Source organism: Anser brachyrhynchus (assembly GCF_964034855.1).
Source record: "Anser brachyrhynchus genome assembly, chromosome: 2".
Taxonomy (NCBI): domain Eukaryota; kingdom Metazoa; phylum Chordata; class Aves; order Anseriformes; family Anatidae; genus Anser; species Anser brachyrhynchus.
The window spans coordinates 70,665,017-70,679,764 of record NC_137695.1 but is presented as its reverse complement, the minus strand read 5'-3'; the positions used below and the strand labels follow the sequence as shown (position 1 = coordinate 70,679,764).

At 43.4% G+C, this 14,748-nt stretch overlaps 1 protein-coding gene across 14 annotated transcripts in view; it reads left to right on the top strand.

Annotated features, from left to right (window-relative positions):
• RREB1 (ras responsive element binding protein 1) overlaps positions 1 to 13,674 on the top strand; it is a 124,429-nt gene extending 110,755 nt beyond the window's left edge. For 12 of the 14 annotated variants that reach the window (XM_080579250.1, XM_080579244.1, XM_080579245.1 and 9 more), the window contains 2 exons: positions 5,937 to 6,683; positions 9,919 to 13,674. In XM_080579250.1, the coding sequence (XP_080435376.1) occupies positions 5,937 to 6,683; positions 9,919 to 10,439 (1,268 nt within the window). In that variant the 3' untranslated portion in view covers positions 10,440 to 13,674. The remainder of the gene's footprint in view (positions 1 to 5,936; positions 6,684 to 9,918) is intronic. The other 2 variants (XM_080579249.1, XM_080579248.1) reach the window with 2 other exon arrangements.
• The last annotated feature ends 1,074 nt before the right edge of the window (positions 13,675 to 14,748 follow it).

Genomic DNA, 14,748 nt, shown 5'->3' with positions numbered 1-14,748 from the left:
ACATTTGTGGTTATTTCCTAGAGGACAAAGGGCTTGAAACTGCATTTTCTGTCAGACAAAGTTTAACAGCCACTCCAGAGCTGTGGCTCACGGCAAAGCAAGAGTTGCTTTGAGCAGGAGTGAGTGGCAAACAGAAGAGCCATGAAGTTGGACTGAATGCTAGAGCTGTTGTGTAGAAGATACTGAGGACATGATATATAACTTCCTGAGTGTATTGCCAGCTTTACATAAAACTGCCTTTCTGATAAACAGGAGAATTCACTGTGAACTGAAAGTCTCTGGCCTTTTTTCCCCCAGTTCAGTGCAGATTTCCACTTGCTAGGTGCAGTCAGATCTGGTCCTGAATGCCTTTGTTTGTGTTGGTGACTTGAACTGCTCACTTGAAGGTACCGGGGGATCCCAGCTTGTGTAAAAGGCAAACATCATTGTGCTCTTCATCTGTTCTCCAGGGTATTAGTTTCAACCAGCTGTTTCATTTAATAACCCCTTTCCAGTTTTGGTTCTCTCCTTTTTCCCCAGATGTGTTTAGTTCCCTTTACTTTAAAAAGTCCTTTTCTATCTTTAATTTTTTAATTTCCAAGATATGAACGAAGATCCCTCAACCATGGGCAAATTAAATATTTAACTTTGTGTATGATTTAATGTGTTGTAATGAAGGTGGCTAAATGTTAGAGTGTTTACAATAAAAATGGACAAAGATAGCCCCCATGTTTTTGCAAGGTGACTGCAGGTTGGAAAGATGTTCTCCAAATTGTGGGTAGAAGAGCAGCAGGGTGCAAGTTCATAAAAAGTACCAAACTTACTAAGCTGCTACCACCTAGTGGTGGCTGGGCCTATTGTAAAATAATAAAAAAAAGAAAAAGCTGGGGTTATTTCAGTTAACATAGGAAAAATAGTAAGTCATTGGCTCATCCGACTGGTAATGCCAGCTGCTTGTCCAACATTCATTTCCAGTGCTCTGTCTGCTCCAGTTTTGAGCATTATTTATGTGATGGGTTTGCTGACATTTCTCTTGGGATGTCAGGAGTGTTTGGCAATAAACACTTGCTTTAAAGTCCCCAAATCGTTTCCACTACAACACCCTGTTTTATCTAATAACTCCTCATTATCTCAAGCTCTACTCTCTATTCCACCTTAGTTCCAAGGAAAAAAAACACACAGGAAAACAGAACCAAACCAGCAGACTCCCCACCTTGATCTCTATCTGCTCTTTTATCTGAAACTTTCCATGTTCAGTGTGTCTCTCTTGATAATTTTGTTTGTGTATGCAGGAAAGCAGTTTACTCCTTGTTTTGTTTCTTGCTTGCCACCTCTAAAAGACAAAGTGGACTGTTCTGAATAGACCGACTTAAAATTGCAGCTTGAATTGTAAATAGACTACAGCAAAAGTCTTTTCTTGCCACAGTTTGAAGGAAAAAGTGATTTTGGCTACAGCTATATAGTGGTTTCTTTCATGCAGTAGGAAAAGTTTTTGCATTCTCAGATGGAGTCCTTGAGGTTTTGCTTATGAATATATCTCCTGAGAAGTTTGTTTTTTCCCAGAAGCTGAAGAGGCAGCAGCCGAGCTGCAGCTTCACATGGCCGCCTCCCTGTGGCCTCACCTCCCCGCCTGTCCACTCCCTCTCTTACGTCTCCCATCTTCTTTGGCTCCTGTGTCACAACTGACTCCATGAAACTGTGCCACCTTCATTTCCTCGCCTCAGAGAAGCAACACAAACGTGGTCAGCCAGGACAAGGTTGTGTGCTCTGTAGGGGCTTTTGCAAGGGCAGCTCTCTGCTCTTGCACTTGCCAGCTGTGAGTACCTGCAGGATAAAAAGCAGACTGGAAAGCATTTTACAGCCTTAGTGAATGGTGAATAGGAAAAGGGTGATAGAAAGAGCAGGCCTTTCCTGTGCAACTTGCCTTCCTCTCTGCCTGCATGTGGTTGCTCGGCACTGTAAATCAGCAAAATCTGGGAGCCACTGATTCTGGAAATAGGAATGACCCGTCTGAGAGGAGCATGGGCTTTTTGCAGGGGTGTTTGCCCAGATCTGAAAGCTCGGTCAAAATCCTTCTTTCTGTGTAAAATAACCTAGTCTTCTTGTGGCCAGCAAGGTTTTCTGTTGCTACCAGTATGCATGTAAATGGGGAAAGGCTGTCAGCGTAGGCCAGGCCTCAGCTCTGCAGGAGCAGACAGAGCAGTGTCTCTTGCACTGTGACAGGAATCCCAGCCCAGGCACCTGGCGAGGCTGTCCTCACAACAGTCGTCTCTCCCACACACCTTCCCAGCTCCTGTGCTGCTCTTCCAGTTTGTCTGCAGCAGAGCAGGGCTGATTTCTCATGCATCCCCAAAGAGTCAGGTTTTGTGCAAAGCAAGTCGCTTTTTTACCAGCTGTGAAACCAACCGTGCAGGTTGGGGGTAACCACAGAGCAGCTCAACTAGTCGGGAGCTGCTATTTTACGATATGCATGAAGTGTCATAAGGGGCCTGTGAAACTCTTCCTTGACACGGAAAACAGTAGGTCTGGTTGGTGCAGGTAAGAAGGAAGAGCACTCACCCAAACACGTACACATGTTAACGTGTTCCTGGCTAAGTCCGTACCTGAATTTTGAATGTGTTTATTCAGTGGTGGTGAGCCAGTTTTGGAAGACCAAGCATGTGTGTGTCTGTGCTGCCAGCGTCTCAAGTCTTTGCCCTTCCTGAATGTGTGGTGTTGAAACTTCACATTCCTTTTCTCGGTGTCAGCCTCATCTGTTTGTCTGTACTGGTAAGGCAGCATGGCTTACCTGTGGACTGCCTGTCCCTCAGAGCCTCTCTCTCCCACGTGAAAATGTAACCGTGGGTCAGCCGCACAAGAAGAGAATAACAGCTGAGAAGGGTACAGAGGCTAGAAAAAAGTAGATGGAGTAAGCAGGACAAGGAAAAGTTAGGGAAAATAAGGGGAAAAGTGGAAAATTGCGCCTGATAAGCAAAATGTTAAACTTAAAAGTTGGTAAGGCTTTTGCACTTGAGGGATTTAAAACAAAGCCTTCCAGTCTGAGCTTGCTCTTCCTTGAGTGCTACTGGTGCATATTCCCCTCCTTAACATTGCTCCCAATATTTCCTGTCTGAAAAGTCAACTTATTCTGCATTCACTGTCTTGTGTTTGGTCAGCAAAGAATTGCGAAGCATGGCTGTTGGCGTGACAGAAGAGGAGCTCCATCTATCTTGGTCTCCTCACACTCTTTACCTACTCCATCCTAACAGCCTTTAATGCCCTGCTTCGCAGTAAAACCCTCCTCCTTGCTTTGCTTGCAGTTTTAATTTGGTCTAGTGCACATACCCTCAGAGGAGCGTTTCCTGACCTCGACCTGTGGACCTCACCTTGCTGAGGCCTGGAGCTGAAGCACCAGCACTGGGTGTGCAGCATCCATTTGGGTGCTTTCCATTGGTATTGCTTCAGGATCTCCGTGCCGCAGCACACTTTGCCACGCCAGTTTGGTTTTTTTTGTGTCCATCATTCATCGATATGTCTTGGTGATGGTAGCAACCAAAGGCTGCTGGCGAGGATGCTCCTTTCCCCCTTGTTTCCCTTCTCTCTTGGAGCAGTGGTTCTGGGGTCACTTCAGTCCAACCTAAATCCGTGTCGGTGTAGAAAAGACCCTGCTGACTGTGTCGTTCTGTGAGTGTTAGGACCATGTAAGGGTTGGGGCAGGAGTCGGCGGCCAGGGACAAGGACAAGGACCTTTTCAGCAGCATCATGGAGTCACATGGCTCATCATTAATCCTTCCTTTCATCTAAACTCTTGGGCCAAGATGAGGCATTCCTAGGGAGACACAGATGTGCTGTTCCTGCCCCCGAAATGCTGCGTGTGTAAGAAGGCAGCAGGCCAGGAACCCACAGGAGTGCTGCTTCCTCTGTTTGTTTGTTTGTTTGTTTAAAAAAATAAACAAAAAAAAAAAACATTTTCCCTGCATGGAGGTGGCCTGAGTTTGGGTTCTGGTTTCGCTCTCTTGCCTGCAGCATCAGCCACAAGATCCTGCTGCCTGCACATAACCAAGAATGCTTTGTGTGCCCCCTGCTTCTCATACGTGCCAGTCTCACATTTCTCTGGTTGTAAAGCAGTGCTGCCCCTTAATTATTACGCTTTGGGATTTCAGCTGGATTTTTAGAAATTACCTCTTGCAGTTTATAATAACTTTAATTTTTTGTCTTAATTTATCCAAAAAAGAAGCAACGAGTCAAAACACAGAATTCAAATGCAGATTTGTAAGGCACCTGTAGGTGACCTTTGTTTTCAGATGCCCACATCCTCAAACTCTCCAGCATTATACACAGATTACAGCTCAGTTGCAAGTTTTAATGGGTAGATAATTAGATGAGCAATGAACTTCGTCGAATGCTTTTGTGTAATCCACTGTCTATGTAAACTGATCTGTTTTGATTAAAAGGTGAGATTATTTTTTTGACAGGTCACTTCTCCCCTCCAAACCCCCAAGAGACAGCGTATCATGGATTATGCTGTATTAAGTGATAGTTCACAATCTGGAAATGTTGCTTAGCTTTGGCATTTGTTTAATGGCCATTGATTGTCACTTTTGCAAGGAGGTGGGGTCAATGCAAGTTACACTGCAAGACTACATTTGGACTACTAAGTGTCTGAGAACTACCTTCATACCTTCTGCAATTACTCCTTGCTTATGAAAAAAGCCCCTAATAGGAAATCCATGCAATTTAGAGACAAGTACACATCGTGCTGTGTCAAATGCAGGTTTTAAGTCCACTGCTCTTCTATAGTTTCTAAACCCCCTGTAGGAATTAAGCAGGTACTGGACTCGCAGATAAATGCTGAAATGACTGTTAAGTTGTGTGGTGCCTTGGCTGCGTGCTGTCGACAAGAAGGAGGTGGGGGGATGACTTAAAACAAGGGAAGTTTCAACTTTCAGAGAGCATGACTTGCTAAGCTCATGTCCTGGAACGGCCACTGGAAAGTGGGGTATGCAGTTACATGCCGTGCATCACTGTCAGCTTTAGCATTCAGATCCAGTCCAGCTTATTTCCTATTTACACGTACACTATTTGTATAGAGCTTGGGAGAGGTGCAGCTCTGCCCCTTTGTTCACCTTACGTGTGTTATATTTTTTGAACATGTTATGTCCTCAGCAATGGTAATGCTGCAAACTGATAGGGTCATGGAGGATGTCATTAAGGTGGACATTTTAGGTGTGTTTTGCTTTTTAGTTGGGGGAATGAATGGTGAAACAGCAAAGGATGTCGCCTATTACTGCATCTTGACTTAATATTTTGATTCCAGGTGGTATCAATGTAACAACAAGCATGCATCAAATACTCACATGGAGACAAACTTCTGCACCTTTTGCCTATAGGATGTATACCCAATTTTTTAACTATCCTCTGTGTTAATGTGTGTGATAATCTTCAACATTTAATTGTACTGATTGGTTGCATGAGGCCTTTACATTCCCCTGGAAAAACATTTATCACTACTTATAGTTTATCAGTTAGATTAATACATGTGTTACATGTGTTACATACGTGTGTTACTTCAGCCTATACCCATATTTCATACGTGAGTTTATAAATACTACATCCATGTGTCTCTGATACAGCATATTTGTAACAGCAGTGACCTAAACTCATCTTCAGTGTCTCAGCATTTTGTGTTCTCTTGTAAAAGCAATTACAACACACTTCAAGAAACTGCCATGAATGTGTGTGTATTTTGGAAAAGAAAGTATCTTATTACAGATTTTTAATCATCTTGTTAATTGGGTTCTGTGGTGTTTTGGTCTCTCTTCAGCTGTAAGTTACTGGCCTGGGTCACAGATAAGAGAAGCAGATGTTGGGACACTTGATCAGCACTGCTGCTCGTGGGTCCATGTGAAGCCTTACCGCTGATAGCTGTGAGTCAGCGGAGGGCATCCCACTGAAAGCTTCTCTCTGTTTGCTTGCAGACAGTCAGTCTGATGCGGAGACACCCGCCACAGGAAACGAAGTCTTGGACCTGACCTCCTGCGAGAAGGAACAGCCAGAGGAAGTAGCAGAGCTACCAGGGATTGAGTGCAGCCCCAAGGAGGAGCAAAAGGCTGACTCTCCTCCGGCAGAAGAGGATGCTGAAGAAAAAGCAGATGAATATGAAGAGGGCCCTGAAGAAGATTCTGTAAGTAACAAAAGTCTTGACCTCAATTTTGCCAGCAAATTAATGGACTTCAAGCTGGCAGAGAGTGACCAGAGCATAGGCAGCAGTTCTCAGACTGAAAAGAAACATGCCTGTGATGTTTGTGGCAAAACCTTCAAGTTTGCTGGCACTCTTAGCCGTCACAAAAAGGCCCACATTCGTGAGGACAGAAAGGATGAAAGGAGCAGTGAGGATGAAAGCAAAAGCATCCAGGATGATGCAGGAGCTCCCTTGATGCAGGACTCTGGTCTTGAGCAGGAAGAGTCTCCGATGGACTTGAAGGTAGTGGAGTCTCCTGTGGACTGTGAGGCAACAGGAAAGGAGAATGAAGAGAGCGAAAGCATCTCTGAGGGGGAAGGCACAGAGAGAAAGTCCACTGAGAAGAGCAGTGATGACAAAAAACCAAAGACTGATGGGGCTAAGAGTACTGCAAAAGCAGACAAAAGAAAGAAAGTCTGTACTGTGTGCAACAAGCGTTTCTGGTCCCTGCAAGATTTGACACGACATATGCGGTCTCATACAGGTAAGAGGAGATTTCAAGGCAGAGCAGATTGCAAACCAATCTGCCACCAGAATGGTGCATCTGCTCTGTAGGTGCACGATTACTGCTAGCACTCGAGGTTGGAGACACTGCTTTTAGTCCTGCAGATAGCTGCAAGGTATCTTCTCTGCCCCAATCTCCATGCTGCATACAAAGCCTGTTAAGGGAGCAGGAGTAGTCACAACACTGCCTTATCTTCAGTTCCCAGTTTTCCCCTAAGCTTGCTTAGAGTGTTCAGAGGTGAAGGCAGATATGGAGAGCTCCACACAATTGTTCTTGTCCAGCTTCTCACTCCCTTCTCATGGTGTGTGCATGGCTCTACCTCTTCCCAGTATTACTCTTCCCAGTATTTTGATGAGCAGTGAAGAAACCTGGCAGTATAAGGTAAGACTTCTCTGAGCAGAAGTTGAGAGAAAGAGAGTTTTTGTCTGATTATCTAAGCCTGGTACTATGCTGATGTTGTGCATGACCTGCTGCCTGAGTGAAAGGCACAGCTACAATTGGCACTCTGCTTTTCCTTCAAACTTGGGCAGAGAAAGTAGAATACAGGTAGTAAAATATTTGTCTCACGACTTGACTCGGCAGTTAAAATACTTGAGATTGCTTTGTGTGATAAATTTCAGTAGTGCATTGTGAAGGAGATGAAGTCATGAGCCAGCTCAAGGGTGAATTAATCATTCATCCTTATTAATTCATCCTTATTAATGATGTATTTTTACTTGTCAGTGAGCTGTTCTGATGTGGGAAAAAAGCTGGTGCAGTTAGATGTTTTGTGTCTTTTGAAGGTGCTTTCTGCTGAAGACAGTATCTTTGTGATTAACTTTGAGTACAAAATACTTGTGCTATACTTGAAGGTGAGGGTTTAATAACCTACACCAAAGACTATTGCCTTAACCAAATGTTTTACCTTCTGAACTGTAAATATTGACTTCTCAAGCGCAGAGATGACTTGTTTTCTTTCTGGTATTGAAGACTCAAATCTCGAGTGAAACGAGGGGTGGGCCCCATTCTTGTGCCTATTTTTATACTAATACAGAAGCCTTGGGAAGTTTCTAGTATCTCAAACTCCGAGCTTTACACCCAAGTGATACACTGGTGTGTGTCTGTGGAGATCCCATAATGTGTTTTTTAAATGTTGTCATTGCACGCTGAGATACGCAGACCTTGTCGATATGTCAATTTCTTTGCTGTTCGTTTCTCTTTCTTATTTGACACTGAAGGATATTCCAACATAGAACAGCTGTTGAATAGAAACATGGGTCAGTGCTTTCTTCAAATAAATTTAAATACCCACTGTTCAGATCAGTGCATTTTCAAGTGAGAATTTTGCGTCAGTACTGCCAGTTGACTCTCCTCTTTCCTCACTCCATCCCACTCACTCAGACATACTGGCAGAACACTGTCTTTATGTAATATTGCCTACACTTTGGTTTTAACATTTTTTTCAAGATAAGTGTGGGAAGTTTTTGTAATTCTCTTACTCAGAAGAGGAACATGGGGGCACACGTAAGTGTGTAAGAGATCCCTGGTGCTGTGCCTGCCTATGGATGGAAATCAGGCTGAAAACATTTTCCTCACCCGGTGCAGGCTGCCCTGTGGCACGTAGTTGTGGTGTGCTCTGGGGCACTCTTCCCAAGTGAAAGGTGAGCCATGGCACTGCACTGTTTGCATCCAGGTGGTGGATGGTCAAAGGCTGCCGGCTGAAAAAGCTCCTGGCACGGGGCTGGAGCTCTGTCCCCTGACCTCAGTCAATAGCAGGTGTTTGAGCAGGGCACCAGGGAGAAACGTTGCTCAGAAGTGTCACACCTGTTGGGGACAGCAGGACCAGCTTGTACACAGCAGCGAGTCACCTCCAGTTTGTAATTTATTTACATTTTAATGATCCCAAGCATTATAACGGAGAAATTAGCCTCAGAAGTGTTGTTCTGTGTGCTTGTTTGCACAAGATGGTGTCTTGGTGGAATTGCACCACTGAGAAGTCTTTAATAGCTACAATCAAGACGAATCCATCAGGGTGGGACCTTTGGTTCTTCAGGGTTGGTAGGGCAGCAGTGGCAGGTAGCACCTTGGGGCACTTTGCTTCATCAGGAGTTTGGGGGAATTTTGTCAGTGGGGCTGTGGCTGCGTTGTTTTTCCATGAACTCACGCTCAGGAAACTATTGAAGCATTTCAGGTGCAAAAAGCGGTTCTGAAAGCAGAGCAAACTGCTTGTCGATTACAGCACAGGAGCAGCTTTGCAGCTGCTCTGAGGCTTAAGGTTGCAAAGTAAGTGGAAGGATTTTGCCTGGAGAGTAACATTTCTTGCACAGGTGTAAAGAGGTTTTTTAGGGGCTTTCATATGTTGCTCCTATCAGAGATCAGAGTAGAGCAGCACCAAGTTGAGGAATATCAACAGTGTTGTAAACAACATCCCAAGGCAGATGTTTTTCACTCAGTCAGTAAATGTTGATCACCTCTAACAGACACCTCTGGTGTCCTGTGAATGCCTGACAGATCTAGGTCCTGTAGCTGCTTATTCTTTTTTGAAACACAGCGATGCTGTCAGCCTGCTTCACAAAAAGAGTAGGGGTTGTTGTGTTGAGTAATTCATGACAGCTTCTCTTTGACTTTGCTAAATAACTTGTGCATTACTCGCCTGCCAGCATCTAAGAGAGGGAGGTGTCTTCTCATACACTGCTCAATCTGGTTCAGTTTTTAAGTCCTGTTGACCACAGGTACCTGGGCAGTATCCTTATCCTTCCATCTCAAATCCTCTATCTCTGCATATACCAGGGCCTGACCCATAACATGGAGCACCTGTGGAGGGGAAGCTGCTGTAGCAGTGCAGATGGCTGCTTTCACAAATGCTTTTAAGCTCCATAGGATGACTACAAAGTTCTTCCAGAAAAGTTGCTGACTAACCTAGACAGGATGCTGACAGGCACCTGAGGTATATGATCTTCTTCCCTCCTTAGAGCAGGGCCATACCAAGTTTGTGGAAACCTCCAGACACCTAGATTTTGGTTTTTCATTTGTGCCCCATGGCATTCATCTGTATACCTGCTTACATACCATGAGCTGGTTTGATGGTACAGAAGCAAAAACCTGCATAAATGCAGCACCCAAGTTCAATAAAGGTACTGAATTTCCAAAGTGTGGAGTATCTCACGCTGCTTGAAACAAGAGGGAGGTGCGTTTGTGACCTTACAGCTGACTTTGCACTTCCATTCTCTTGTAGGCGAGAGACCGTACAAGTGTCAAACCTGTGAACGGACCTTCACTCTAAAACACAGCCTGGTTCGTCACCAGCGCATACACCAGAAAATCAAAAATACTCGAAACCATGGGAAGGAGAGCGACAAGGAGGAGACCCAGTCAAGGTGCGGAGAAGACAGCGAGAATGAGTCGAGCCACAGCGGCACCAACCCCATTTCAGAAAACGAGTGCGACTCCGCAGGGGTCATTGGCAGCCACCCATCCACCACGAGAAGCCGAAAAGAGTCCCTGGCTGGCGCGGCCAAGGACTCCCCCGGCAGAGAGGAGAGGCCGAGTGGGCGAGGGGCCGGTGCCTGCCTCCCGGAGCCCACCAAGAGTACACAGAAACAGACCGCAAAAGACCAGGAACCTCGGGGTAGCTCCGAGCTCGAGAGACCACCAGGTTTCATTCAAGACTTGCTGGAGATGCACAACAAAAAGTCTCCCATGAATCACATTCTTGCCTCTGCAGACAGTGCGCCTCAGCTCTTGGGAGTGGAATGACTCGCTAGGAGGTCGGACCCGTCCCAGCACACAAACTAAAGCCAGCAGAGCAAGGTTTCCAGGGTCTTGTTTTGAAAGAGTGACCTACGGCTGTGGGGAGAGTATGGCAGACTGGATGTAGTGCCATATGCCTTTCAGTATAATAATGCAAGAGACTACAGTATATACTGATTTGAGTGCCTTACTACTTTATTAGATCTTTTGGTATCATAGATTTTTTTTTCAAAAATGATTTTTTTTAAATATTTTAATGAATTATTTGGAGAGGACCTTTTTCATTTAAGCATTAATGTTACCTTTTGTATTGGTGTGTGTGAGCTTGGTCTTGTATATCTGTGATAGTCGCTGTGTTTGTTCTCTGAGCTGGAAATGGGGCAGTGGGGTGGGAGGCCCTTGGATACCACAGCCAATAACTGGAAGAATAATTATGTGAATTTCATACAAAATAGTCAGAGGATGCAGATGAGATGTTGATTTTGTTTTTTTTCTCAGTAGATGTTCTTGCATTTGCCACACGGTGGAGCATTAAGCCTGTTCCAGGCATTAACAACGTGGCAGTTGAAGGTGTTCAAAGTGGTTCGAGCCAAAAGCAGGAAACACAAAGAATTTCAACCTCGTACTTGTTTCCACTTTTCAGCATTAGAAATGGTGTTCTAGTTACTAGGGTTTTTTTCTGGCCATCGTGGACTGAGTGTGTATACAGAGAAGAGTTACATAGCAACGTAACCTATGGAAATTATGCACCCGCTGTTATATATGTTTGATTTGCTTCAATATATTATTATTATTATTTTATTATTATTTTATAAATTCATCAGTTCGCTTGTCTCTGCAGTCAGCAGAAACCAATGGGCAATATTTGCCCACGCAGATGTATAATGCAGCTTGGATCCCCTCTTTAAATGTTTTTGACTTCAAGCTTTCACCAGCTCCTCTTCTTATGTTGCAGCTCTTCTACTGTACTTTAAATGAAACCCTTCCTCTGACCGGAGAGTCAAATGGAGGCCAGCAAGTTACCGTCACACCCATACAGGAGAACATCTCACTCGTGGTGGGGTGTGCGTGAGCGTGTGTCGTGCGTGTGCGAGCGTGTGTGCGTGTGTGTGCTGGGGGGGTGCCTGGGAGAAGACGCTTGCGAGAAGGGGGTGGCCGAAGGACCCTCCGCGTGCGTGAGAAAGGCACTGCAAGTACGATGTGGGTCTCATTGCAGTCACATCAGTGACAGCGAGTGTTACTTAACGAGCAAAGTTTTTCAGTCTTCCAGTTGAAAGCAAGCAAGAGAGAAATGCGAGCCTTACCGTGATCTTGCTACTGTCATGTTCTAGAGCAAGAGAATACTACTGGTAATAAAACTACAGATATAAGACATGTTAAAAATAAATAAAGTAAATTAAAAAAAATATTCTTCCTGAGATTTTGGGGTTGATGCTTGAAGACTTGAGGTGTGTGTCTAAATTTCATATCGATAATTTAACCCCTTTAATGCTGGGAGCTGGGATTTCTCTGAATGGCTCCTGTTGCCGGCAACAGGTGACACTCCAGCCACCAGGATTTAAGGGGTTAGGCAAAATGTCTCCTACTGTAGCTGTGTGCTTTTAGGAGCGCACAGCGTTTTTGTTGTTGTTGTTGTTGTTGTTGTTGTTTGTTAATTGTCCTTCAGTCATGACCTCTGGGACAGACAGAGCCATAATAGCATTGCCGGAGCCTCACTGTGCTATTCCACCACTGCAGCCCCCCCAGCCCACACTGTGATCCTGATCCTCCCCACCCCTGCAGAATCGCTTTTCCTGCTTTCATCAGACATGGAGGAAGTGGGCCTCAGACCCATTCTATATTATATAATATATATCTATATATATCTATATCTATATTAAAAATTCTCCGAAAATTTCTGGAGACTGAAATCTAACTGTCCAGAATTCAAAGGAAAAGAAACCTTCTTGAGTAATATTCTTGCAAATAGAATAAGAAAAAATGGTTGAGGTATATGTGATTTCTATTTTGTTTTTTTTGTTTTGTTTTGTTTTTAAATAGGGATGTATGAACCAGTTCAGAAACAAAGCTAATGCCAGATGGATAAATCAATCAGAACCAATGATTCATTTAAAACTCTACCCAGGTGCATTCTACTTAATTAAAACCAGTTCACACATCCCTGAAATTGTTATTACTATTATAATTATAATAATAATAATTATTATTATTTTGGGTATTTTTTGGTTTTTGTTGTTTGTTATTTTGTTTTTTGTTTTGTTTTGTTGTTTTTTGTTTTTGTTTTTGTTTTGCAACTCTCCACACTAAACTGCGCAATACTGTGGGGGAGAAGCCATTACTAAACTATATGCTGCAGAACAATGTAGCAAGTAATTAATTCCCAGCAGCCTGCCGGGACATCTGCTAGCAATAATCACTATTGATTTAAAGCTTTATTTAGCCTTTATCTATATCCTAGTAGAGTATAAGGTCTTGCCACATTTTATTGACATTTTTATTAGTTGAGTTTGACTGAGAACTGTTGCTGTTGTTGGGTTTTTTGTTTCCCCCCCTTCCCCAATATTAAACTGTGAAATTTATAATGTGTTTAAACTATGGGTGAATCTTAGGCTTTAGTTTGCATGTTCAGCTAATTTGTCTCTATACGATTTTTGTTTGAATCTTTTTATTTTTTCTTCTCTCAGGGCTTTTACAAAAAAAAAAAAAAAAAAAAGGATCTTCTGAAATTCTTTTGCCTGAGTTGCAATGGACTTAACTTGGAGACAATTCAATCACTACATTAAGCACTTGACTGTGAAAGCGCAAAAAAAAAAAAAATTTTTTTTTTTAAATGAGAGAACCTTGTTTGAGGCTATTCTGAAATAACTTTTCGGGGCTATGTGACAGTCTGATTCCATTTTCAGAATGATTCATAATTTTCTCTCTTCTCTGTGTGTCTCCTTTCTTTCCTCTCTCTATCCACGAAGGAATTTTAATCCTAGTGATTTCATCCCATGCAGGAAACAGTAATAAATGTGTAGAATTCATATTTTTCTAAAGGGAACTTAAACTGCTGCTACGAATTGTGTACAAGACTGGTTTATGCCACATGAACAGAGAATCACACATTTGTTTTGGTACTTTTATTCCTCTTTTTATTCAGTTGTACAGTACTTCCAAATTCAAAATAAAAGTAAAAGTTGTTCTGTATCAAACCATCTAAGCAATAAAATGTTATATTTAAAAATTATAGGTTACAAAATGGACGTGGCTCTTCTTGTGGGTTTGTTGTAACTTGCTTTCAAGTTTTTCTGTTAGAGGACAGCATGCAAACCAGAGCTGTCCTGCATAACTAGTAGTACTGTTTCTCTTCCTTCGTTTGGACAGAGTTTGAACCAGAGATAGCTGTAACGCTCTGAAAATCCTTGTGCGTTTGTTCTCTGTTAGTTGAAACCCTTTGAAATGGTGCTCCTCTTTGGTGGCAGTTTCTTAAAATAGCAGCTGAAAGCAGAAGAAAATGACATTGGTGCTGATTTTCCTGTACAGGTGTTAGCTCAGAGCTGCATGTCCTTTCATTGTTAACCATAACCCCATGGTCACAAGTGAGTGTCCTTTCGGCGCAGTGTGGTGATGGAGAGTGTATCGGTTGTTTTCTGTGTAAAAGAAGGAGCTTTCTGCCATCCTTGTTTTATTTTTGCGTAAAAGCGTATGGCTGTGAAATCTTTAGGATGTATTGGAAAGCCACAAGCATGTGTCAAAAGAGAGAAATCCTTTGTTTTGTCTTGTTGGAGCTGCCTTAGTTGCATTTTATATGCTTTCTTACAAATAAAATGCATTTCACAGGATGGTGAGCCGAAGAATCATCTGAGTTGTGTATCCAGTTCTGGAGGCCAGGGAACCGTAGAGTATTTGAGCGTCTGCATCCTAAGTCTTGGTGGGATGAGTCTTTCTCGTAGAGAAGTGAAACAAATTCAGAATCAGAGAGCCATACCCATGGACTACTGCATGCCCTGCTTCTGCTTTCCTTCGTCTAGCCTCTGGTGCCATCATGGCAGCTGTTAAGGCTCCCCACATGGCTTTTTTTGGTAAGGATCCAATTCCTCACTGCTTAACAGGGAGAGGTTACAGTAAAACCAGTCAGCATTGCCTAAAACCGAGGAAATCTGATGAGGCAGGACTCTGAATTACCTCGGGGGAGCTGAAGGGATTGAAAAGATTTCTGAGGGGGAACTGCGGAAAATCTCATTTTCCCTCTGACATCTATTGGCATGAGACATCTCCCTTCCTCTTGCAAGCCTGTGAGGCTGATGGAAAACTCATGTACAAAAAGTGTCAG